Genomic DNA, 26,469 nt, shown 5'->3' with positions numbered 1-26,469 from the left:
TTGATTTTTTACCCCTGAAACCTGCCTAGGTTTTTTTGTTTCTATTCCTTGACCTGCTCCTCCTCTCTCTCACCTTATGCTTAAACACTGATTTAACCCTCCTTTATTTTTTTGTCATTTCGCTAGTGTACTTGGCCATTCTAGACCTTTCCCTTTTCCTGGTATACCTCTCTTACCTATACTCACCTGCATTTCTGATAGTCTCCTTTCCAGCTTCTCCTTCAATTGTTTCTACCCGCTCTGTTCGCCCTGCGGGCTCACTCCACTCCCCTACCCTACCCCCTATTCCCACCCACCCAGGGGTCCTAAACTTATACCTCCTTAAACACACCCCCTAACTCACCCTACCAATCCCTTAACTCACCCTTCCCGCTTAATTTAACTACACCCCTACCCTCCTATTACTACTCTCTATAATTACTCTCCCTAAACTACCTCTATTCCTAACCCTCTACTCACAATTTCATTATCCTTTTATTCCCCTCACTTACATTTGCAGGTTCCTTATCTATTCTCTCCTCCTATCCTACTTCCTCTACCTTTCATTTCACTCTAGTTACAATTTTACTTCTCCACAAAGATGGCTCCTATACTCTAACCATGCTTACACTATCAGTTTTACTCTTAACCACCCTCTTCTCAGCCTACCTTCTTACCTCCTTTGAAAACCTACACTATGTCCAGCTTATACACTCACACAAACAAACTATAACTTGCACATATACACCCCTAACTACACACTCCAACATTACTTCCACTCCTAGCTACCTTCTACCTAAATACCACAGACTCTCTCACTTTAATCATGTCCTACCCACCAATAGAAAATTGAAACTTCAAACCTATCTAAAAAACAACTTAATAACAAAACCAAATAATCCCACCTTACAAGATGGAGACATCCACCCCAACCCTGGACCTACCAACCCTACTTTTCAAATAATTAACCCTAAACTTAATAATTCCCTCCTAATAGGACATCTGAACATTCAAAGCATCAATAATAAAGTATCTCACCTTCATGCCCTCCTAGATATCCATTCCTTTGATATTCTCTGCCTCACTGAGACTTGGCTAAAACCTGATACAAAAGATAATGAGATTACTCCCCAAGGCTATAACATAGTGAGACTTGACCGATCAAAATGTAAAGGCGGTGGAGTAGCAATTCTTTCTAAGAATGAACTTAATATCTCCACCCTTCCAGCTTATCCAACCCAGGATAGTAAAGTAGAAGTCCTCATAACTAAATTCCAATTTAACACCAAGAAATCCCTTTACATTATCTGTATTTACTTACCACCAGGTAATAATATACCCACTTTAGAAGCCTTTCTCAGCTGGGTATCTATGACTTACCCCCAAGAAACAATAATCCTAGGCGATTTCAACATAGACTGGAAAAGTATCAATGCTGAAAATCCTACCTCTCACATCAACCTTCATGGTTTCATCAACCTTCATGGTTTCACCCAAACCATCACCTCAACAAGAATTAATAAACCTAATAAAAAAGAGAGTATCTTAGATTGGATACTCATAAACAAAGTTAAACAAACTTACAAAGTAGGAACCCTGCCAGATGATGTCAGTGATTTATATTACAAGAGAAAAGAAAGATTTTCATAACCTCCCCACCACTAGAATAATATGCTCTACCAAACATTTCACCATAGACTTATTTCAAAATGAACTCAGAAAATGCAACTGGAACCCCTTAAAATCCCTTCCTCTTGAAAATGCAGTAATATACTTTAATACAACTTTCTTATCTATTCTCGACAAACATGCTCCCAAACGTACCATCAGAATGAAGTCCAACATAGCCCCATGGCTCTCTAATGAAACAAAAAATCTAATTCTACTTAGAAACAAAGTCTGGGCCAAATGGAGATGCCATAGAAATAGCTCTGATCTTCTTCATTTCCACCAGCTTAGAAATACTACTAAAAAAGCAATCATTACTGACAAAAAAAACTACTACTGTAAACTTCAACAAACTCATCAAAATAATCCAAAAAAGTTCTGGTCTTGTATCAATAGACTGTTGTCCCCAGGTAACTCTAAAACTCCCACCCCTCTTGATGCTGATCCAGATACTCCCCACCTAACTGCAAATACCTTCAACTCTTTCTTCACTGACACTATACAGTCTCTAGCTAGACAACTAAACACTGATAAATCCAACCTTCCAATCAACCTAGCACAATCCTCCCATAACTTTAAACTACAACCCATCTCTACCTCTTTCATCTACAGACTTATTCATAAACTGAAGCCTTGTACCCCATCTGCTGACAAACTTCCTTCTCTTTATCTCCAAAAGCAGCCAAAGTAATCACATACCCTATATCTATACTTATAAATAGGACAATCCAAGAAGGAACCATCCCAGACATCTGGAAGGTCTCCCACATTATCCCTTTACATAAAGGTGGGAACTCTATCGATTACTCTAACTATAGACCAGTTGCTCTCCTATCACCCTTAGCAAAATTATGGAGAAATGCATTCACCAACAACTTTTACAGTATCTCTCTCCACAACATAATAGCAAGCTGTCAGCATGGCTTTAGGCCTTATCATAGTACTACCTCCGCCCTCCTATCCTTTACAGACACTATCAATAGAAACCAACAACAACCTTCTCTCTTCTGCTCTCTTCATTGACCTCTCTAAAGCTTTCGACATGGTTAGCCATTCCATCCTAATTAACATTCTTGAATCTCTCTCCTTTGATAACCTAGCCATGAATTGGTTCAGATCTTATCTCAGCAATAGGCAACAGGCAGTTCTCTGGGAAAATCAAATTTCTTCCTTGTTACCTGTCACCATCGGTGTCCCTCAGGGCTCCATTCTTGGACCACTTCTTTTTTCTTTATTCATTAATGATCTCTATTTGGCAATTCCTCAAGCAACCTGCATTCAATATGCAGATGACTCCACCCTTAGTTGCTCAGCTACCTCTCCAACTGAACTTTCTTCCCTTACTCAAAACATCTTCAACACAGTAGAAACATGGTTTACCAGACGTTACCTCCTACTTAATGCCAAAAAAACTAAACTCCTTCTCTTTACTCCCACTACTAGGTCCTCCCCCTTAAACTTCACAATCTCTTCAAATAATGCCACTGTCATCTCACCTGACTCTACTACCAAACTGTTAGGAATAACCATTGACAATAATCTGTCTTTTGATCAACATATTAACAACACCATTAAAATAGTCAACAGAAAAATAGGATCCTTATATAGAATTAAGTCTTTCTTAATCACATCAGCTAGAGCCAAGATCGCTCATTCCCATCTAATCTCAACTCTTCTGTATGCCTCACCTGTTTTTACTAACCTTAAGAAAACTAACCTTAACAAACTTGCAACTTGCTACAATAATATTGCCCGATTTGCTACTGGAAATCCCTTTAAAACTCACCACTGTTCTAACCTAAAACAACTAGACTGGCTGGAATTTCAAAACCATCTGTTAATCCCCCAACTCACAATTTCCCACATATAACTGTACCAACCCAATTATACCCCTATACTCTCAAAACTTTTAATCCCATATAATAATCTCAACTCCCTTCGCTCTTCTAGTAAACTCATTGCCAGTTTAACAAAGTCTAATAACACAGCTGGTGACTCTCTATTTACTAATACAGCAGGAAGGAGCTGGAATCTGCTACCTAGTGATATAACACTAACTACATCATTGCCACTCTTCAAACAAAAACTCAAAAATTACCTCCAAAGTCACTGGCTATGTCCTTGTAGTAAACCTGACTAATCAACACCTATACCCTGTTTTTCTCCTCTTCTACCTTCTTCCTAACATTTAATAATTAGTCGTGTAACTAAGACTATCACTAAATCAAACTTTATTCAATGTATTGCTTAAATCCCTCAAGTCTGATGTAAATTTTTGTACTTATCTCTTACTAGAGTGCATCTAGTCACCTCTATAAGAAAGATTATGTTCTATGTTAACTTTCTGAAGTGTTACACTGTATCATATGGCTTTTAATCCTTTTTTACCTTGTAATGATATTTTTCTATTTGAATACATTTTTGTTTTGGTTTTTGTTTTTTTGTTTTTTCGTTTTTGTTTTTGTTTTTGTTTGTATTTGTGTGGAGCTTTTCTCCTCGGGCCTCTACTGAAAATGGATATATATCCAGCTAGACTAGCCCGGTCAACAAATGTAAAATAATAATAAAATAAATGCATTCTGATGCAAATCCTGCTCCTTTAATAAATGGGCATACGACAATCAGCTGGTGTGCAGTATTGGCATGATATTTTCATATTAAAAAAAGAGAGGAAGAGACCAAACCTAATAGTGCAGGCAGTGCAGAAAAGGTCCAACTTTGCATCATCAAAGCAGCAAGTGTGATGATGTGAAGACAGGAAGTACTGCCCTCATAAATGTGTGGAGAGCCAACATTTGCAAGCAGGAAGAAGCATTAAAATGAAACAGAATGTCCAGGAAATTGCATTTGCAGAGTGGGTAGCCATCCTGTCATCACAGAAGAAAGAGAAAGACTGTAGGTTAAGTGCAAAAAAATAGTTGCACATGATCTTTAAGTTTAAGGAGAAACCCAAGAACTCCCAGGTCCAAGACCTCTCGAGGTATCCGGCATGACTCAGCCTAACTTCCCCCCCCCCCCCCACCTCCTAGGACTTGGAGGGAACATGTTTGCCTTTATAGGGAATTTGGAAGACAGTTACTCAGGAGAGGTATTTGCTAAGCATTCTAAAAGTAGGTTACAGTCAACAGTTCTTAAAGAGACCCACTTCAGATATATTACACAAGTTCCAAGAGACCAGATTCATTTCATTTGTAAGGAACTTAGACATGTTAGAGACAGGGGTCATAGAATGAGTACTCTTGGGTGAGGAAGGCACATGTTTATATTCCTGATTGTTCCTGGTATCAAGAAAAGAGCACACTTGGGGGCTCATCTTGGATAATTCTCACTTGAACCAATTCTGAAATATGTAAAATTCAAAATGCTCACCTTACAAGGCCTATTACCTGTGCTTCTTCAAGGGGCATTCATGGCAACTCTTGACTTGAAAGATACCAAGCTTCAGATCCCTGTCATCAAAAACAAGACAGAAAAAGTCTAAGATTTACAACAGGGAGAGACCATTATTAATTCACTGGCTTGCCCTTTGGCTTGTGCCAGTGATTTTTCCCCTCCTAGACAATTGTCTTGTCCTAGCAGATTCCTGTCATAGTGCCATGGATGCCATGAACCATACCTGGAAGTGGTGTGTAGAACTGGGACTGACAGTCAGTCTCATCTCAGAGAGTAACATTCCTGGTAGCAAGTCTGGACAGTGCTCCGTGTAGGGCCTTCCTCCCTCAGGGCAAGGAAAAACTGCTAACAGATTTGTTTTCCAGATGCTGCCAAAAACAAGAGATAAAACAAGTGAGTATCTAAGGATGCTATGACACATGGTGGCATGCAGTCTTATGTTGTCCTTGGCACACCTACATATGGAAAAGCTGCAGTGTTACTTGAGAAGCAGGTGGAGCCAACACCTTCAAAATTTGGTAGCTTCTATTCCTTTGCTGCCTTGCATCAGGAAGAAAATCTCATGTTAGACCTATTTTCTCTTGAACAAGGAAATGCCCTTCAGCATACCATAACTCTGACAACAGACTCCTCAGATATGACTTGGGGAGCCCATATGAGGACTGTCCAGGTCCAAGGGAATAGTGAATACAGGTTGAGGATAAAGCACGTCAAGGATATGGCCTTTATCCTGGCACTGAATTCCTTTCTTCCTGGTGTTTGGGGAAGTATGGGGTTAGTCCTACTATTGCAGATGGGCAACACCACAGTAATGTGGTACATAAACAACCAAGGAGGGACTCATTCCTATGTACAATGCAGGTTAGCAATGCAAGATTAAGTTGTGGTGGTAGAAAAGGGAGTTTCTCTAAAAGTCATTTAATCCCCCCAAACCAGAATGCAGTAGCAGACAAATTGAGAAGAATGTATGTGTACTGCCAAAAATAGATGCTCTATAGGGAGATATTCTTAGATTAACCAGCAGGTATTTTGTGTGTGTGTGTGTGTGTGTGTGTGTGTGTGTGTGTGTGTGTGTGTGTGTGTGTGTGTGTGTGTGTGTGTGTGTGTGTGTCTGAGTTAGTCCTGTTGGCTTCTTATCTGAACAAGTGGCTGAGACAGTTTTGCTCATGTTTAGCAACTCCTTTCCTGCTATACCCTTAATTCCTAGGGTTTAACAAAAATGCAAAAGAAGAGGATAAAAATGATTCACATAGCTCCTTTTTGGCCACAGCAGCACTGGTTCTCTCTCCTTTACAATTCGGCAAAGAGGAAAATGCAAGGTACTTCCTTAGTGAGTGAACCCCCTGACTCAGAAGAAGGGGTCCCTGCTGTACCCCAGCCTGGACCCACTGACACTGATAGAATGCATGATCTCACACTAATCCCAGACAGGCAGGCATAATTTGTCAGAGGATGTGCTAAAACGTTATAGAGGAGGCCAGGAGGCCCAGTGCAAGAAAATCATACTTAGTAAAATGGAGAAGGCTCTCCTTCTGGTGCCTTACTGTGGACCTAGACCCCAGAAAGCCTAAGGTGGCATTGGGTCTTAACCTTCACAAATCAGTCTTAACTTAGGCATCCATAAAGGTTCACCCTTGTGGTATCTCAGCATGCCTGCCTGGGTCTCCCTGCATTATTCTAGACCTTCAGCTAAGCAATTCATAAGGGGAGTGATTCACCTTAGACTACCCAAGAGACAAAGACCACCACCATTGGACATAAGTTATGTAGTAGAGAAACCGAAACTGACTCCCTTTGAGCCAGTGGCCTCTTGCCATATCAGTTTTCTTTCTTTCTTGGGAAATGATGTACTTTGTAGCACCGAGCTCTGCCAAATGTTTCAGAATTCCAAGCATTACTGTTCAAAGAGCCCTTCTTAGTGTTCCAGACAGAATATTGTAGAGAAACCTTTCTTTTTGCCTAAAGTGGTTACTGAATTGACCTTGAATTAGACGATTCAGCTTCTAGTGTGTTTTTTTCCCTAAGCCTCAGAATTCAGGAGAGAAAACCTTGCATTCCCTGCATGTGCACAGGAAACTGAGATTTCACTTGCATAGAACAAAAGGATTTAGAAAAAAATGACCAGGTGTTTATATGTTTAGTAAAAGAGAAGGGGAATAAACCTGTTAACGAGCAAATCCTTTCCAAATGGCTGTGGAATGCATTATCTTTTGTTATCAGCATCATGAAAGTCCAGTATTAGGCCACATTAAAGAGCACCCTGCTAGTGCTATGGCTTCCACCACAGCTTTCCCTAGAGGAGTTGCCACCCAAGCCATTCTAGAAGTAGCAACCTGCTCCTTTTGCTTACATTTCCCAAGCAATAGAACTTGGGACTTCACCCAGAGCAAGAGATGGATTTGCCTCTGTTGTCTTGCAAGGATCTCCAAATAGTGTATCCATCTCCCTCCCTTGTGCTGCTTTGGGAATTTTTCCCGTAAAATGAAGACTGCAGCAGTGAAAACTAGGGTGAGCATAGTACAGTGTGTTAGAAACTTGACTGTAAATGTAAGTGTTCAAGTAATTTCACTTTTGCAGTCCAAACTCCATTGTGCCATCCCCCTTTTTGTCTCATGCTGCCTCTTGGGATTGGGGTGACAACTATATCCTTTTTCACCCTTCCCCTTTATCTATCAAACTTTTTACTCACCCCTATTTGTGTTGGCCCTTTCTCTGGTCCTTCCAGATTGGGGCACTTTGGAGCAGACCTTGCCTTGTATTGAAGCTAACACCTTCTCCCCTCGTTCTGCTGAGATGAGATTGAGAACAATTCAAAGATGGTGTTAGCTGATGCATCCTTTATACCACCAATACCCTCCCTAGAAAGAGGTCATCAGCTGAAGCCCTATGGGTGGGAAGAGTTTTGTAAGGCTGGTTGTCCACAATCCACCTGCATGGCAGGATATCCCAAGAGTGATGATGCAACAGTGAAACTACTTAACCTTGATATTTATGGTAAGTTCCTAATACAATTATATAGTCTGTCCAGTAATACAACAAAGATCAGCTGTATTGCATAAATGTGTTCATATTTTGTTGTTAACACTTTCTAAGTTGTAATAATTTTAAATGCAATGTAGAACATTACTTTCCATTCCTTTTAAGCTGGAAAACTTCCCACACTGGAAAGTCAAGTAAAGCTGCGCTTCAAAGATCACATTATGATTTTAATTGAGCCAGACCAAGAAAAAACTGTAAGTAGTAATGATTCCTTTGCTTGTAGTTTTAATAAATGTAAATGGGTGAACTCCAGGATATGCATTAGCTGTGCAAAGTATGGTTTTCTGAACATGAGTATTTTCATGTAATGCATACAACTAACAAAATACCATGTTTCCCATTTTCTTATAAATCTAACTTTATTTCCCATGAGAAGCTTCCCTACGTTTATTATTTATGTGGCAAAGTTCTACTACAAGTATTCACTTGATGTCTGCAACAATTTAGTGAATAATTTTATGAATGTTTGACTGAAAGTATGATTTATGAATTTAAACTTTCCCTGAGGCAGTTTACAGAAAACTTTTGCCATAAAATGTTAATTCATGAAAATGTACCTGAGTGCTGTGTTCCTAATGAAAGCAGTCTCTACAGCTGCAGCAGATAAACCTGACCCTTCTGAGCTGCCATCATCCCGCTATATAGGAAACTGCTTAACCTTCATGCTGCAGTAATTAAATGTACCAGCTAAGAATGGCTGCATTTCAAGGTGAGTTTAATGTGACCACAAGGTTCTATAGGTAAGTTATGATTGTGAGATGGGAGACAGAGGCCAGACATTGTTCAGAACCTCCCCTTTTTTCTTTGCCTTTGAGGCAGCCTTGTATATCTCCAGTGATAGCCTGCACTCCCTCCCCTAGTTCAATAATTTCCTGCACGGCCATCAATTCAAAATCAAAGTAGGCCTCAACTGCTCTTCCCCCTGTTCACTCACCACATGAGTCCCACAGGGATCTATCCTGTCATCTCTAGTGTTCTCATTGCTAGATATAGCCTCTTAGGGGTCTCCCCGGCTTAGTACTGTACTCTGACTACATGGTTATTTATAAGGCGGGCTCTAAGATCCAGCCCGTCAAAACAGAACCTCACTTAAGTGTACAGCTGGTTTACTGAAATAAACATGTCTTCAGTACCAAAAATAAAAGTGCTCTTTACATCAAAGTGCAAACTGATATCAAACCCACGTAAGTAGACCATTAAGTGCGACTCCAAAGGAATGTTATAGACTACCCCATCTTCAAACACCTATGGCTTTGCTTGGATCAAAGCCTACACTTCCACACACATTTCACCAAAGCAAAATCTGAAGTTGCTGCTACTCTGAGTGTGGAAAATCTTCCCCTTTTTCTCACCTGAATGTGGAGGCTTGGGCACCCAGGTTGATAGCAAACTGACTTTTGACCACCATATTGGCTCAGTTGTACAGAAAGCTTTCTACATGGGCCCAGCTCATTAGTAAGTGTTTCTCATCCAGGGACAAGGTGGTCATAACATCCCTGTATTCTTCCCTTATAAGACCCATTATTGAGTACAGTACCCCTTTTGGCGTGTACCTCACAAAGCACATTCAGCAGCTGGCGAGACCACAGAGGTTCCTCACCCGGAGAATCCAGGCCCTCAAGCATCTACCCTACACAGATAGGCTAAAGGCCCTGTCCCTCTACTCATTCTCCTACAGACTCCTCAGAGGTGACCTCTGTCTGGCATGCATGAGCAATCTCAGAACCTGCCTTGATGGGACTGTTGCATGTTTGCAAGTCAAGCTCCACTCGAGTAATCCGCACGTGTGACCTCAGCCTGGTCTGTGACATTAGTAGGACATGTTGGCGGGACAGATTTGTGCCCCAGAGACTCCCCTTTTGTGGAATAGAATCCCTCTCCATGTAAAGCACAGTACCTCATTAAACATTTTTAAGAGCAGCCTAGATAACTGGATGGTGAACAGAAAATACACCCCTGGGATTCTACCTATGTCCCTGCTGAACAGTGGCATAGAGTGCTGACTTGTTGGAACATGAGCTAAATTCTTGGCTAGGCTTTTAAGGGCCTCGGGGCAATAGCCTAGTAACTTCCTATGATCTCCAGTACAATCCGAGAGGCCTGTCACAATAAACATCTTCACTTCTTACCCCAAGAAGTAAACTACAAAGTACATTCCTTCTCTGTCTGCTTTGCCCCTCACATATGGTAATCCTTCCCATACCAGTTTCAGACTACAAATGCCTATTTCAACAAGCCAAATGCTTACAGGAAGTATTATCTGAATCCCGACTGACATTACTGTACTTGCCTCTCCAACATAATAAACATAGTGCACAAAGTTATCCTATCTGTTCCCCTCCTCCCCTCTTCCTGTCTCCACTGGTCTCCCACTCAGTTTTGTATGTCTGTAAATGTAACATACTTATTAACAGTAGATAGTTATCAACACATAGTCCGTCTTTCTCTGCTATACCAAAAAGCTTTTGTTCTTGAAATGTGTATTAATTTGTATAATGTCAAAAGCCTCTGTCTTTCAGAAATCTGCCACCAATTTCACTGTATTTATATTGATCTGGCTTCTCCTGCCTGCTTTTGCCATAGTACTACCATAAACATCTCTCTGAATGTATATGTTTTGAATTTGCTACCTTATGTTACGGTTGTGCTGTGCATTGTAATTTTTATCTACGTTTAATACTGTAATTATTTTCCCAAGCTGAGCCTGAAAATAGTCCATTGCAATCAGTGCTATACCCTGGTTAACATATTCAAAATAAAGTAAAGTTAAAGTCACGTGCTATACCCTGGTTAACGGATGGAAAATAAAGTAAAGTAAAAGTCACGTGCTATGCCCTGGTTAACAAATGGAAAATAAAGTAAAAGTCACAAGTTCCCCATCACCATTTGAGACATCAGGTGACATCCTTCATTGACTGGGAGCATCACTCACTTTCATCCTGCTGTCCGACAGCTACCTTTGGAAAGGACGCATCCCAGGGTTTAATCACTGCCTTATTCATGTTTTTGCATGCAGAGCCTGAGCATTTGGCCTGCTTACATGGAGTATGCTTTCAAAGTCCTCTGGGAAGGTTTGGTGGTTTCATTTGGGATCTAGGATATTTTTCCCACAAATCATGGGCTCACCATTTAGGATTGAAGAAACCTCTACAGGTCATGTGGGTCAGTCTGCACCAACTGTGCTCAGTGAAATGGTCCAGACACTAGACCTGCTTGCACTGTTTGCTGTTAGGTTAGGCTTAACTGTATGGCTACAGAAGATTGCCTTTAGAAAAAAACAGGCAGATGCCAGCACAACCTTGGTAAGCCTGTCAGTGAAGTAGAACCACCTCCAACATGTCCCCCCACTAGTCCTATTGCCTCATCACCTGCTGTACAGTACTCTCCTTTTGCATACTTTTCACCTCCCATGTAGAGTAACATTGTCTATTGGGACTAAGACCAGCTTTCCCTCCCTGCCAGTTTCATGGAAGTAGAAAACGGGGGAGACAGCAACATTTCTTATATGGAGTAAGATAAAGAAAACTTTTTTCCCCTATATCCCCTCCCTTTTAGACCTTCTCCTTTGGAGAGATGTTTAGGATTATGAAAGAAGCCACAGACAGACTAGTGGCCTAATTGGTGTCTCCTCAGAACATTTCTACATATTAAAGCAAAAAGGATGAGGAACATTTGGTCTCTTCCTCTCTCCATTGGAACCTGTCCTGACAAATTGCGTATTTGCTGCAGCCTCAAGGCATCTTGATTTGGCTCCTCCTTCTTTCAAGATTGCTAATGCCCTGACAGAGAGGTGGAGTTGACTGCCTTCTTACATTTTTACCCAAAGAAGAGGGAGGATGGTGGAAGGGAACTGGGACTGCAACAATGAATGTACTTAAATATCTACAGTTAAGATGAGTTCATAACACAAGTGTACTAAATTTTTGATGATATTCACTGTTGCAGTACTGAGTCTTGGGAAGACTCTCAGAATTTACAAACAGAGGGTGACTGTTCCTAAGAGGAGACAAGTGACGACAAATACTGAAGAGTGCCTGGACAAAACCTGCTCTGGACCTAGACGCACTGCCCAGGTGTAGCTTTGAAAAGGTGTGTACAGAAGCTCAGATTGCTGCTTACAGTACAGTTTGTGTGCATTAACCTCTCTGTTGGGAAAGTGGTGGTAGTTGCAGTGGCTCTTGCAGAATGGACTCTAACATAGCCTACGATTGTCTGCCATAAAGTGAATAACAAAAGCATATGCAATATGCTATGGCCTTTTTTTCTCACTGCCCTTAAGAACAGAAATAAGTAACTGCTCAGATTGTCTGAAATACTTTATTCTGTCCAGGCACATTGTGCTGTGGATGCAGGGAAAAAAAAAAATGGACACAACTTCTGGAAGTTCGTTTGGGAAAATGTATTTCTTCATCTAATACATTTATTACACATGGACATCTGTCCCGTGATAATAAACAATGAAGAAAAGAGTTCATCCTGCTTCAAGAGTTCCCGATAAGTACCCGATAAGTACCCTGTTAGGGAAACTACTGACAGACTGGCGGACTGGCAATGCAGTTGAGCCTTAGTCTGTACATAGAGTGGAGGCAAGATAGTTCTGAGCACGGCACAGCCAATATCTTTTTATACCACTGAAGTCTGAGTGGGAAATGACTGCTGAGCCAACAGGAGAAGCATGAATCTGTGTATAACAGGCCAAAAGTCAAGCTTGTGGAAGCAGGAATCCCATCAGCACTGCAACAGTTGATGTTATGAATAACACCAGCTTACACTGGCCTTTAGCCTCTTTTCCTCTCCCTAGAAATGCTTGATGTAGCTTCCTGGGAAAAGCTTGAAGAAATCGGGGTTATACAACTTCTGGAGTGAGTCATTGATTATGCTAATAAGGAATATTTAGAGGCATCATAACTGTTCCCCTTTGACCTCCAAGAAGGCAGATGGCCTTTAAAATCATGTGCAAACTCCCTTCCATATTTCTTAAAACCAGTAGGAAGTGGTATTTTTAATAAATATTTCCACCTGATTTTTGAAATCCATTATAAGTTTTCAAATGCGCTGTGTAAATTCTGTAAAAAAAAAAAAGAAATTCATGGTCTTGCATCATTTTCCTGCAGCCATAAAAAAACATGCTTCTGTTCATGTATCATCATATTTAATGCTTTGATTATGCAGTTGTGGAGATTGTGGAGCATGTTGCTGATTGGAACCTACATGCTTTTTTTTTATTTCCTGTTTATTCATTTGTTAACTAGGTAAGCCCATTGGGCTGAAGTGCTCCTTTTCAGGCTTTTTAGGGACAACTCTGAATGACTTGCTCAGAGTTGTAGTGTAGGCAAATGGAATCAGAAGGACTCAGACCTTGTACTGTTGATTACAGGAAGCAGCTTCTTAACACATTCATTACTCTGCTGTAACTTTCTAGAAGTTGGTGTGTGAGATCATAGGTTCATAGGTAGATACTAGGCTATCTGCCCTAGGGCATTTATAAGCCTAGCCAGAGTGCATTTGGCTTTCGCCTCCCTTTTAGATTAGTTTACTGTGCCTCTGTATAGTAGGTCACAGAAGATAGCCCTTTAAGGTTAGTTTACTGTGCCTCTGTCTAGCAGGGACACCGAAGAGATCCCAGGGGTAAACGTACGATCTCCCATCCACTCGTCAAGATTTCACTTGAAGAGGGTCAGTGAGGGGCTCTGCCTAACATGAATTGGGATTCTGTTTCAGAGTGAGGGGAGCCTCTGGGATATGAATCTATCCCTCCAGCAAGTCCTATTTATTGCTGTGCTGAGGTTTAAGTCCCTGGAGCATGTAGCTCTAAGGGATTTGGATTCCCTGAGGTGGAGCATGTCCATTAATTCTGGGTTAGACATGGCTTTGTACATCAGGCATAGATCTCCTCTGAGTAGGCGGTAAACAACTGAGTAGAGCTGGAGTATCTGTTTGAGGCCCGTGATCCTCTTGGTGAGGTACTTTTGGGGTCTCTCTAGTTGCTGCAGGTGTCTGGTAAGGTACATCCCAAATTGGGCATTGTATTCAATTATGGGCCTGATGAGTGATGAGTAGAGGGGCACAATTACCTCTCTTGATCTAGATGTGTGAACCCTTTTGTGATAAGGTGGGCTATAGAGAAGGTCTTTCTAACCACTTTGGCAACGTGATTGTCAAAGGAGAGATTACTATCTACTTGGGTCCCCAAATCCCTAATTACTTCTTCTGTACTTAATGGGTTACCACCTATGTGGTAATTTGTGGGCACTTTGTTTTTCCCAAAGGGGATGACTATGCACTTTTTGGCATTTAGCTTGAGGCCGTGGCTCTGGCACCAGGTATCCGTCTCTGTGAGACCCTTTTGGAGGATGCTAGTGTCAGCCGGAGAGTCGATTATGGCTCCCAGTTTGCAGTCATCTGCGAACTTGGTCAGCCATAGTCCTCCCGTGTTAGCCTGTACCTCAGAGAAGTATATACCGAACAAGAGAGGTCCCAGAACTGAACCTTGTGGGATGCCACTTGTAACTGGTTTAGAGTCTGACATGGCACCTGCAATTCTGACCATGTGGGTTCTATGCCTGAGCCAGTTTGCAACCCATCTTGTGACATAGGGATTGATATTTAAGCTGGTAAGCTTATTTATGATGCCCGAGTGGGGTATTGTGTCGAAGGCTTTTGCGAGGTCCAGGTAGGCTGTGTGGACTACCTTCCCCCTCATCTATGGCCTTCATAACTGTTTCAAAGAAGTCAACTAGGTTTAAGAGGCAAGATCTGCCCTTAACAAAGCCGAATTGGGTAGGGTCCAGTGTCTGGAGGTTCCCAATGTCTTTGTTTATGAGTTCCATGATGATACGCTCCATAGCCTTGCAGACCAGACTAGTCAGGCTTATAGGGCGATAGTTCCCGGGGTCTGTTGTGGCACCACCTTTGTGGAGTGGGAGCACTGTTGCTGTACGCCATTCTTTGGGTACATAACCTGTAGTATGGCTGAGTTTGAACAGTGACTTTGTGTGGGTTCTGTTCTTCTTGGAACTCCTGTAAGACGCAGCCCGGGACACCGTCCGGTCCCATTGATGCTGTGTTTTTTGCTTTGGAGAGGGCAGCCTTCACCTGTGCATCTGTGATGTCAGGGAGGCTACATCCTGTTGGGACAGACAATTTCTCTTTTAGGGGGGAAGGGGAGGAGAAGTTTGCACTGAACCTGTCTGCCAGGATGTTGGCAATGTCTGTGGGTTCAGTGTATTTTTTGCCATTTTGCACTAACTCCGAGCATATCTGGGAGTTTCCACCCAGATTCCTGACATAATTAAAGAAGGCCTTGTGATTATCTTTAGCATCTTGGGCAATTTTTCTTTCAAAGCTGGCCTTTGATGATTTTATGAGGGATCGTAGTTTCTTGCTAGTACTGATCAGAGATGCCTTCCCTTTTTGGGATTTTGCTCTATCATGTAGTAGCTTCCTTCTTCTGTTGTATAGCTTATTTATGGCCGGGGTCCACCAGACAGGTCTCCTTCTTTTGGAGGAGTGAGTCTTGGTTTTATTTGGGATAGCACGATCCATGCATTCCTGTAAGTGCTCATAGAATGCATTTGTAAAGGATTCTGCGGTTCGAGCAGTATTTTCCACTGGCCCAGGGGCTTTGAAGGATTCCACCTCGGTTTTGAGAAGTGTGAAGTTTGCTTTTGAGAAATTTTTCACAGTGGTTTCCTTGGCTGGGGGTGGGGATGGGATATGGATACCTAGTGAGACTAGTTTATGGTCTGATCTTACCAATGAGGGGTTTACTTCTGGTGTAGAACATAGAGTCCCCATGTAGGTGATGACCAGGTCCAATATGTTGTCCCCTCTTGTGGGAGTGGTGACCAGTTGTTCCATAGCGTTTGAGTTTATAAATTCTAGGAACCACTGGGCAAGGGTGTTGGGGCTTGAGCAGTTTTCCCAATCAATGTTTGGGTAGTTGAAGTCACCCAATATTATGGTGTTTGGAGAGACCTTCATATTCTCCAATGTTCTCAGGAAAGCTGAGTGGGGTTCCTGAGATTGGGAGGGTGATCTGTAGCAGGCTACAAACCGAAAGGCAGTTTTACCCACTGTTAGTTGCACATGGATGGTCTCCAATGCTTCATGCAGTGCCACTAACCTGGAGGTGTGGGTATCTTTGATGAATATGGATACTCCCCCCTCCTTTTGTGTTTCGGTCCGAGTTTTGGGGCCGAAAAGCATGGTATGAGATGTTCATCGTGTTTCACTGTTGCAGTCATTACACTTGGGTTATCCTGCTGGCAGGCTACCGCCAGTCGGCCAGAATTCCAAAGTTTAGGTCCGGCATCAGTTGCTGTCGCCTCTTCCCTGATGTCAGTTCACCAGGGGTATAAAAGATGCAGCCGACGCCATTTTCTTCAGTCTTTCTTGCCGCGCGGTGCCCGAAGCAAAAGTAGTTCGCAAGTGCCGGTCGGTCGACTCCTGAGATTTTTGAAATCGAATTTCTGAACCGAAGTCTTCAGTAAAGCTAAGTACCCCATTGGGGAAACTTTTTCTTGCTCCAGACCGATGTCAGTAAAAGTTAGCAATTGTATTTCTTGTGGGAAGCAAATACCTCATAAGGACTTTCACTCTTACTGTATTCCTTGCCTAGGCCCTGACCACGACGTCACTATTGTCGGTTTTGTGCTAGATTCAACAAACGCACTATTAAGCGTCTGTTTGATTTTGCTTTACATTACTTTGGCCGAAGGTTTAACTACATAATGCCGTCGGAACAACCGACGACCGGAATTCATAAAAAACTTAGACAAGGAAAAGGACAGGTCCGAGGTCCAAAACCGACATAGCCTCTTCTAGGCCAGGCGTCGGTTCGCCGGTTCTCAGTGAGGCGCTTTCGCAGCCCCTGACACCCGTTACCTCAGAGCCACAGGCCATATCCGACTCCCACGTGGAGACACCTAGGCCTCGGAAACTCAAGGTATTGGGCCTGCGGAAACTATTCCCTCAGATGGGTCCGGAGCCGCTTAGTAGGTATCGGCTTCTGAGGGTGTTTTCAGACTTCACAGCTTACTATTAAGTCCACTACAGCAGCCAAGGCAAAGTCAAAAACACCATTACAGACAAGGAAACAAGTACAGCATTCTCCTGGACAGTCATCCATGCCTAAGAAACAGATGCTTAAAATGGCCGAGGACCTAATTACTTTGATCAGGGGTTCCCATCCCCCTCCTGATAAAAGGCCTAGGCAAGACACTGACTATGACTCCTCTGACCAGGTTTCCATTTCCTCTGATTCCTCTTCAGATCAGAGTTATTCTCTCCCTCCCTATGAGGACTCTGATGCTGAAGAAATCTATACCTTCAGTCTCTCCGCCTGAGGATTATTCTTTTGGGGAAACCTTGCACACCATGAGGGAGTATTTCCATTGGGAGAGCCAGAATTATTCAGAATCCAAGAAAAAGCTCAGAGACTTTCTTTTATTGCCTCAGCACAGGCCCCTGGCTAATCCCCCCTGTGCTTTATATTGTTGATGATGATTTCTCTGAATCCAGTCTGTCTCCTGATTCTTTACCCCCTGCACCAGTCAAGCCAGACAGGTACTACAGGGTCCCAGACTCTCATAAATGTCTTTATAAAAACCCTGCTGCTGACCCAGAAACAATTTCTCAGGGTCCCAAAGGGGTTAAGGCTTCCACTGCAAAAAAACGTGTTCCCTCTGATAGGGATTCTAGAGCTCTGGGTAGATGGGGGAAAAAAGTTTACACTTCTGCTACTTTAGCTGTAAGGGCTTTAAACTGCCAGTTTCACATGCTTAAATATCAACAGTACCTCATGTCTTTGTTAAAACAGAAAATGCTTACAAACTCAGAATGTTCTGACAATAAGGAAATGCAGGATTTATTGCATGCAGCTGAACAAGTGGGAAAGCATACTCTGCAATGTGGTTTTGATTCACTAGAGGCTTCTTGTAGAGATGCAGTTACAGGCTCTGTCATTCGAAGGCATGCTTGGTTGAAAGAACAAAGTTTACCTGAACATGTTAAAGTAAAATTATTGGATGCTCCACTACAGCATGATACTTTGTTTGGTGTTAAGGCAGAAGAGGTGTTAAAGAAAATGGAGGATAAAGCAAAATCAATGCAGACAGTAAAGGATTTCTTACAGGTTCAACCACCTAGGTTTAGCAGAAACTGGCCTTCAAAAAATTGGTCCTTTCCAGTGTCAGACAGGCCACAAAGGGGCAGATACAGACGCCCAAGAGGCAGATCTCAGCCCCAAGGCTCATACAGACCTAAACAATGGGGTACTTCAGCCCCCAAAGGAGGAAAAGACAAATCACAACCTTATCGGAAACAGTCCCAATGACTTCCCTCTACAAATGCCAAGCACTTACCTTTTGGCAGCACCCTTAGGGGGAAAGCTAGCACTTTTCTCACAAAATTTGTACATGATCACCCAGGACAAATGGGTACTGAATATTGTTTCTCAGGGTTACAGGTTCCACTTTCACACCCTTCCAAAATCAAAAGGTATGCCGGACCTGCCACAAAAACAAATTTCTGCTCTCATGGACATGAGAGCTATTCAGAGAGTACCACAGCAAGAACAGGGACAAGGATTTTACTCAAGACTTTTCCTGGTACCCAGAAAGGACAAAGCCTGGAGACCAATACTGGACCTGTCAATCCTAAATACTTTCCTGGATGTTCCAAAATTCAAAATGTTAACACTGCAGCAACTAGTTAGTTACTTTGGACCTCAAGGAGGCATACCTGCATGCCCCAATCAGACAATCATGCAGAAGATACCTCAGATTCATAGCTGGCTCAATGCATTACCAATTCTCTGCACTGCCCTTTGGCTTATCTGCTGCGCCCAGGATCTTCACAAAATGCCTGGCACCAATAATATCATTTTGCAGACAAAAAGGAATTCAAATATATCCCTACTTGGACGACTGCCTTATTCAAGCAGAGAGCAAGGACATTCTACTAAAGCATCTGGCGTTTGTAAAAAGATTACTAATTTGCCTAGGGTACACAGTAAATGAAAAGAAATCAAAACTAGTGCCCTCTCAAGAGATAATATTCCTGGGTGCAAGCTTAAATACAACTGCCCAGATGGCTTATCTCATGCCAGACAAACAAAGGCAACTGACTCATTACTTTCAAATGATGGCAACAAAGACCCAGCTCCCTGCAAGAAAAATTCTGCTGGCCCTGGGCTTCATGGCATCCTGCATTCTACTAATTCCATATGCAAGACTGCATATGAGAAAACTACAATGGTATCTAAAAAGTGTTTGGACTCAAGATTGCCACAGCCTGGAAACAATAATAATTCTAATTCCCTGCCTGCAGCAGGAGTTTCGATGGTGGGAACTGGCCTGTCACCACAACAAGGGACAGCCTTTGGCCTTACCCACAGCCAGGCAGACAATAACAGATGCATCAGATTATGCCTGGGGAGCACACATGGCAGGAAAATGTATTCGGGGCACGTGGCCCAAGGAACAAATGCATCTTCACGTCAATCAAAAAGAGATGCTAGCTGTACAGAATGCCCTGACAGCCTTCAAGGATCTACTACATCCAGGACAACTATTACTAAAGACAGACAATACCACAGTTATGTGGTACATAAACAAGCAAGGGGGCACACATTCCTACCCCCTCTGAAGGCAAGCCATGACTTTGTGGAACACAGCACTGACCTAGCAAGTACATCTGCAGGCACAATTCCTGCCAGGAACGAAAAATACACTGGCAGACAAACTAAGCAGAAATCTCATGGATCCTCATGAATGGAAACTAAATCCACAGGTCTTCAGCATGATAACAAGGAAATGGGGACGCCCAGACATAGATCTTTTTGCCTCCCCTCACACCTGCCAACTACAGAGAATTCTGCACAAGAACTCACAAGCATGGAAAGTGGATGCTCTATCATTTAGCTGGAAAACCCTGACAGTTTATGCCTTTCCTCCACTGCCTCTTCTTCCCAAGGTGCTCCTAAAAGTCAGACGAGAAGCCAAAAATGATCCTGATTGCCCCAGACTGGCCACGCCAGCACTGGTACCCAATCCTAAAGAGCTTGTCTCAAGGCCCAGCCTGGTCTTTACCTCAAATTCCTCATCTTCTGACTCAACAAAACAATCAGATTCTGCACAGTCAACTCAGAACCTTAAATCTGGCTGCATGGCAGATAATATAGCCACTTAGACCACACCTCTCTCTAAAGCTGTTATGGATGTCATTTTAGAAGCCAGGAGGCCCAGCACTAGGAAATCTTATGCAGAAAAATGGAAGAGATTCTGTGCTTGGAACCAGGCACAAGGACTCGAACCACTTGTTCCAAATATACCTCAGATTTTACAATACCTAACTTGAGATGCTGGACAAAGGCCTATCCTTCTCATCAATTAAGATCCATGCCTCTGCCATTTCAGCTCATTACAATACGGAACCTCCTATTTTCTCTCATCCACTACTAAGGCAGTACCTCAGAGGGGCAAATAACATAAGACCCCTAAGGAGAGCACCAATACCTACTTGGGACCTCGACTTTAAGAAAAGCTCACACTGCCTCCTTTTGAGCCAGCCAATACAGCTGATATAAAATTCTTATCATGGAAAACTGCTCTGCTTCTAGCAATAACTTCAGCAAGAAGAGTCTCAGAGTTACAGGTATTAATGGCAGTGGAACCTTTCATCATTTTTCATCAGGACAGGGTCTCTCTAAGGACAATCCCAACATTTATGCCAAAGGTAGTATCCAGTGTGGCTCTTAACCAAACCATTAATTTGCCAACATTCTATCCAAATCCCCTGAATAAAGGGGAGAGACGTCTGCATGCTTTGGACATACACAGACAGCTACGATTCTACTTGGACAAAACAAAAGCTTTCAGAAAAACTGAGCAACTGTTTATAACTTGTGCTGCAGGATCACGAGTAAAGCCCATCTCAAAACAGACTATTTCAAAATGAATAGGACACTGCATTCGCTTCTGCTGTTCACAACATGGCAAATCAGTGCCTAAGGGCATTAGGCCACATTCTACCAGAGCAGCAGCCACTTCAGCAGCCTTCCTCAGAGGAGTACCAACCAAAGACATTTTAGAGGCTGCAACCCGGAGTTCAGTGCACACTTTCACCAAGCACTACCACTTACCTCTCTACTCTAAATCTAGAGCAGGTTTTGCCACTGCAGTTCTGCAGGGCCTGGTAGCCTCTCCTAATTCTATTTAGGCCCAGACACCCAACCACAGCTTTGGGATTCAACCCAAGTGTAATAACTGCAACAGTGAACCACGATGAACATAGTACAGTTGTGTACCTACCATAAATGTAGATGTTCGAGTGAATTAACTGTTGCAGTCCAGGTTACCCACCCACCATCCCCCTTTTCTTTGCTGGGACTTTACTGTACTTCTCAGTTCTATACAACCTATGTGGTGTATTTGCTTGTAGATGAAGGAAATGTTTATTTCAGTACATGCATGCTTTTTGTCATAATTTTTTCAGCCTACCTGTTTGGTGGCACCTGACATCTGGGGAAAGTAAATCTGAAGAAAATGGCGTCGGCTGCATCTTTTATACCCCAGGCGCACTGACGTCAGAGGAAGAGGCGACAGCAACCGACGCCAGACCTAGACTTTGGAATTCTGGCTGACTGCAGGTAGCCTGCCAGCAGGATAACCCAAGTGTAATGACTGCAACAGTGAATACACTCGAACATCTACATTTATGGTAGGTACACAACTGTACTTTATAACCTGGTAGTGCTGGGGTGCTCTCAGGAGCCTTGAACCAGGTTTCTGTTACTGCACAGATATCGATATTCTCCATACTGAGGAGAGCCTCGAGTGCGTGCATCTTGAGGTTTAGACTTCTGGCATTGAGTAGCATTACCCTTAGTTTTTTTCTCCTTGTGTTGTCTGTGGAGGTAGGCTTGTCTTTAGACCCTTGCCTAGAAAAGGCACTATGGGGGTGGCAAGAGCTTAGCCAGTATTCTAAAGCCCAGGGGTGACAGGTGCAAGCCGTCCCTAGCAAAGCAACGTGGCTTGTCGGGCATGTCATCCCAGGCTGACAGACACTGGATCCCCTTTGAATGACACCAATACTTTAGCCAATTGTTAAAATTGATCATTTTGTCTTTATACTGTGGCATCATTCTTGGTGAGGGCGAGATGCTACTCAAGGTCAGGGTGATACTGGCCTGGGCTACATGATCAGAGAGCTCCTCTATGTCTCTTTTCATGTAGTCCAGGGAGGTACGTCTCAGGTCATTCACACCACCATGGACAATGAGTCATAGTTGTACTTGCTTTGGAGTGACCTGAGTGCTTGTGTTATGTGGTGGATCCTGGCACCCTACAGGCAGCTTACAGTGACCTTCTCCTTGTTCAGTCTGGTGAGTGGGACGTCAGTGTGTCTGACAATAGAGTCACCTATTACAAGTGTATTTGGTGTATTGTTTAGCCTTAAGGGCTGTGACTGTGTGGCACACTGACTTTGTGAAATATGTGATACGTGGGTATTGTTGTGGGGTAGCGGTTGCTTGGATGTCTGCTTTGGCGGTCTCTGCTGCTTTGGCAGATTTTTATTTAGAGCCTCCGAGTATGTTTTTGTGTGTTTGTGTTTGGTTTGCTGATGCTATAGGTCTATGTGAGACTGGGTTTGTGGTGTGAGTGGTTACCTTCTCCTCCTGACTAACTGTGCCAGTCTTGGGTTGAGAGAGCTCAGCCTCCAGCTTGGCTGTATAGTTGCATCTCTCGCATATATTTGAAGTTGTTGGGAGGAGGAGAGGGTGGTCTGTGTACATAAAGCAATTGTAACATTGCCTCAAGATTCCCAGATTTACTAGCTGTACTGGAGAGTAAGCCTGAAACTGTCTTACAGACATGCCAGGATAGTATAAGGAACTGCTTATAGAATGATCAGATAGGACCAATAGGGAGCAAGTACTTATAAAAGAGTATAAGAGGGTGTAGTGCTTTAGATTGTTAGTGTATACTTATAAGATTTGAGCAAGTGCAGGGCTTTAGAAGGAAAATAGAGTGCTTACTTTGAGAGTTAGAACAGTTCCAAGGGAAAAAGTGAAGAGTAGACTTTGTGTAGCCAAGAATAGTTTAAGCCTGTTTAAGCGGCGGTGCGCAAATGCGGGTTTTAAAGCAGGGAAACTGAAAGAAATAGGAATTGACCCAAAACGGCCAATAAGCTACTAGTTTCTGGGCTGAGACCGCTCCTTCAGGGACAGATAGGCTGCTCAAAGCTCCCCACTCTCACTGATGAACAGAGAAGCTTCCTCCTGTCCAAGTAAGGATATGGGCAACACAGGAACCTCTACCACAGTCCGGAATTAAGCAAAGCCTGAAATCTGGACTAATCTAGTTCAGTAAAGGTGGGAAAAATAATATTTTTTTGTTTTTTTTTTTATTTTTTTGCAGAAGGTAACAGAAAATCACACAGAAAACACTGTAAATGCTATCAACATGCTAGTGCACTTGAGTGTGTAGCCTACAGCAGTTAAATAATACAAAAATGACTTAAATGTTTTTTTTTTAAAAAGTGCAACTGTAAAAATCAGGTAAGGCAATACAATTATAGCTTTTTCAAACACAGATCATTTAGAAACTCGCTTTTTAGGTGGGAGAATGCAGTCGGAGCAAAAAGCAGAGAAAAATACTTATGTTGAAAGTCTCTCTTGGGTCTCTCTGTTGCCTGTATCCCTCTGCAGGACACCAGGAGGAGCTGTGTGAAGTTGTATACTGCTGTATTATTGTTAACCTTGATTAAATGCAGAAAACCTTTACTGTTACTAACTTATACTGTGAAAATGTAAAATCTTGTCATTTATGTAATATGTTGCATATCCTGCCAAGATAGCATGGGTTTTCTGAACACGTCTAGTTTATGGCTATAAAGATTCCTAGACATTTCATTTTATGTACGCACTTAAGTCAATAAAACGGTCCACTGGAAGTTTCTTTTTTCTTTAAGCTTGTAAGGCATTAATGTTATGACTAAGTGGGGTTTCAGTTTTAAGAGCAAAGCTAATTGCGGTGCTGTCAAATTGCCTCAGCTGGGGTTATAACACGTTGGGAGCAAAGGTGAATGCAGTGTATGGAGAAAGCTTGCAGGGTCTTTTATTGTCGTTTAATGAGGGAGATTAGTGAGGGCGGCTGTGGTGGTGCAGTAGTTAGCGTTGCCGCCTCACAGCAAGAGGTTCTCCGGTTCGATCCTTGGCAGGGGTGCCTTCTGTGTGGAGTCTGCATGTCCTCCCTGTGGTCATGTGGGTTTCCTCCGGGTGCTCCGGTTTCCTCCCACATCCCAAAGATAATGCTGTAGGTGGATTGGATACTCTAAACTGGCCCTAGGCATGAGTGCATGCATGTGTGTGCCTTCTATGGAAGGTTGAGCGCTGGGCTGGCAACTCGACACCGTAAAGCTCCACTGCCAATCATGAGTGGACAAGTGATCCGCTGTGGCGACCCCTAACCAGGAAAAGCCGAAAGAAGAATGAGGGAGATTAGTGAGTCCGAGGTGAGCAAGAGAATCTGTAAGAGTGCCATGAACTAAAGCTGCTTGACCATGAGAGAGAGAGAGAGAGAGGTGTAGGGCTAACTTGTACAGTGGGGATAATTGAAAGTATGCATTGAAAAATGTGTTGATTGTACGTTCGCATGTCCTTTTATGGCTGATGTTTGCCAGGCCATATATACGACATCCCACATATCTGCAGTACATAAAAGCTGTTGTATGCTGGCTGGATGTCTGGTCGCTTGGGTAGAGGATCTCCCATATGTAAAGAATACTGTAGCATAGAAGAGAATCTATGCTTATGGTAAGATTTTACTCCACTATTTATGCACACATTTTTAAAAGTTCTGTCCTGAGTGGGGAAAGCAGTTAACCAAAAGTCTTGGTTCTGACTTGTGCATGATGTTTTTGGCCTTGTATTGGTTTCTGAGACTACAACATACTTGCTATTTTGCCGCTTGACAAGGAGTCTAAGATTCTGGACAGCTGTGGCCTGGAGGTTTCTGTTGTGCCACATTGGAGCCGAGAACCCTTTTCTGTTGTCTCACCTTTTCCACTGTAAGATTTGACTGGTTAAAAAGGTACTGGATAAACAATTTGTCTATGACACGTGCAGTGTGTTACTATGTTTCCTTGTATAATTTTGATTGAGCTGATACTCTGGCTCGTCAGTGCAGGCTCAGGTGTGTGCTTGCAGAGGATATCATACCTGAGACTGTCCTCTGTGAAGGAGATGTTGAAGAACACGGTCCTGTATGCCCACTTGGGATGTGCTGGATGATGTGAATATGAAGCAGGTCTTCAGCACTGTGTAGGGCCTTTGTCCGTCTGGCCTACTCCTCTTGCTTTTTTCCTTTTCTAAGCCTGACCGACCCACAAACCAGAAGAAGCCTTCCCATTCCATTTGGATGGTTTTGAGCACCACAGAGTCCTCCCTCCCTGATGCTGAGCCATCCAGCTGGTTGCTCTGAGATTGCCTGTGCGGGAGGGGGTGTTCTACAAATGCACTCCAGCTTGCTTTTACAATCTTCACAAAGTGCCAGTGGTTTAAATTTGGTCATTCATGGCAGCATTCTGGAGTTCACCAGTGCTGCACTTGAAAAATCTCTATGGGCAGATCAGTCCTTCTCAGCAAAACTTTTAGGACAGGTCTAGAATATCCTGCTTGAAGGGGCTTTAGAAGCTGTCTGTCGTTTACAAAGGGGTGGAAGTTTTACTCTTTTTCTCTTCCTGGTCATGAAGGGGACGGGCATTTTTTTTAACCATTTTCAGTCTCAGCAGTTACAACAAGCACATCTGTTATGCCTGGTTATAGATTTTTACTGTCTAGTGTCTCATGCCTTTGCTCCTGCAGGGCACTTTTATGGTGTACCTAGGCAGTATTTTGGGTCCACACAAGATGGTCCTCTAGGACTGCTTTCACATCTCTTCCAAGGTGAAGTATTGCCATGCAGGCTTTCCTCCGTGCCAGAACCATTACTGTACTGTTGGCCATGGTTACTGAAATTCAAGGATGTCCTGGAAGTGTTCCTGCTTGTCCCCCCATTCCACTTTATTATTTATTGATTTATTGGCACAGAACTGAGTCCTGTCCAGTGGTGGTCATTCCTGACTTCAAAAAATAGTTCTGGGGGCTATGATGTTAGAAGCTTGGTTGAGGATGCAGTACAGGGTAGATGCTCAGCCTTCAGTGCATCTTTTTAGATTAATGTTTGCCACAATTTTTACAGTCCCATTTGTGCATCCAAGGATGCAGGCTTTTGCAGTGGACTATGAAACATCAGTAATTTCAAGCCAGCAATTGCTCATAAACATTTTTGTTTCTGGTCCTTGTGAACAGACACCATCAGTCTTTTGGTGGACCATCCCTTTCTG

The 26,469-nt window shown here is 42.9% G+C and overlaps 1 protein-coding gene across 5 annotated transcripts in view; it reads left to right on the top strand.

Moving 5' to 3' along the window:
- The window catches only part of RIOX2 (ribosomal oxygenase 2), a 456,423-nt gene that overhangs the window by 408,376 nt on the left and 21,578 nt on the right, over nt 1–26,469 (top strand). For all 5 annotated transcript variants that reach the window (XM_044072345.1, XM_044072343.1, XM_044072342.1 and 2 more), the window contains exon 8: nt 8,185–8,273. In XM_044072345.1, coding sequence (XP_043928280.1) covers nt 8,185–8,273 — 89 coding nt within the window. The remainder of the gene's footprint in view (nt 1–8,184; nt 8,274–26,469) is intronic.

Source organism: Protopterus annectens, chromosome 5.part0 (assembly GCF_019279795.1).
Source record: "Protopterus annectens isolate FY-2018-M chromosome 5.part0, PAN1.0, whole genome shotgun sequence".
In the NCBI taxonomy this organism is placed as follows: domain Eukaryota; kingdom Metazoa; phylum Chordata; order Ceratodontiformes; family Protopteridae; genus Protopterus; species Protopterus annectens.
This window is presented reverse-complemented; position numbering and strand designations above follow the sequence as displayed.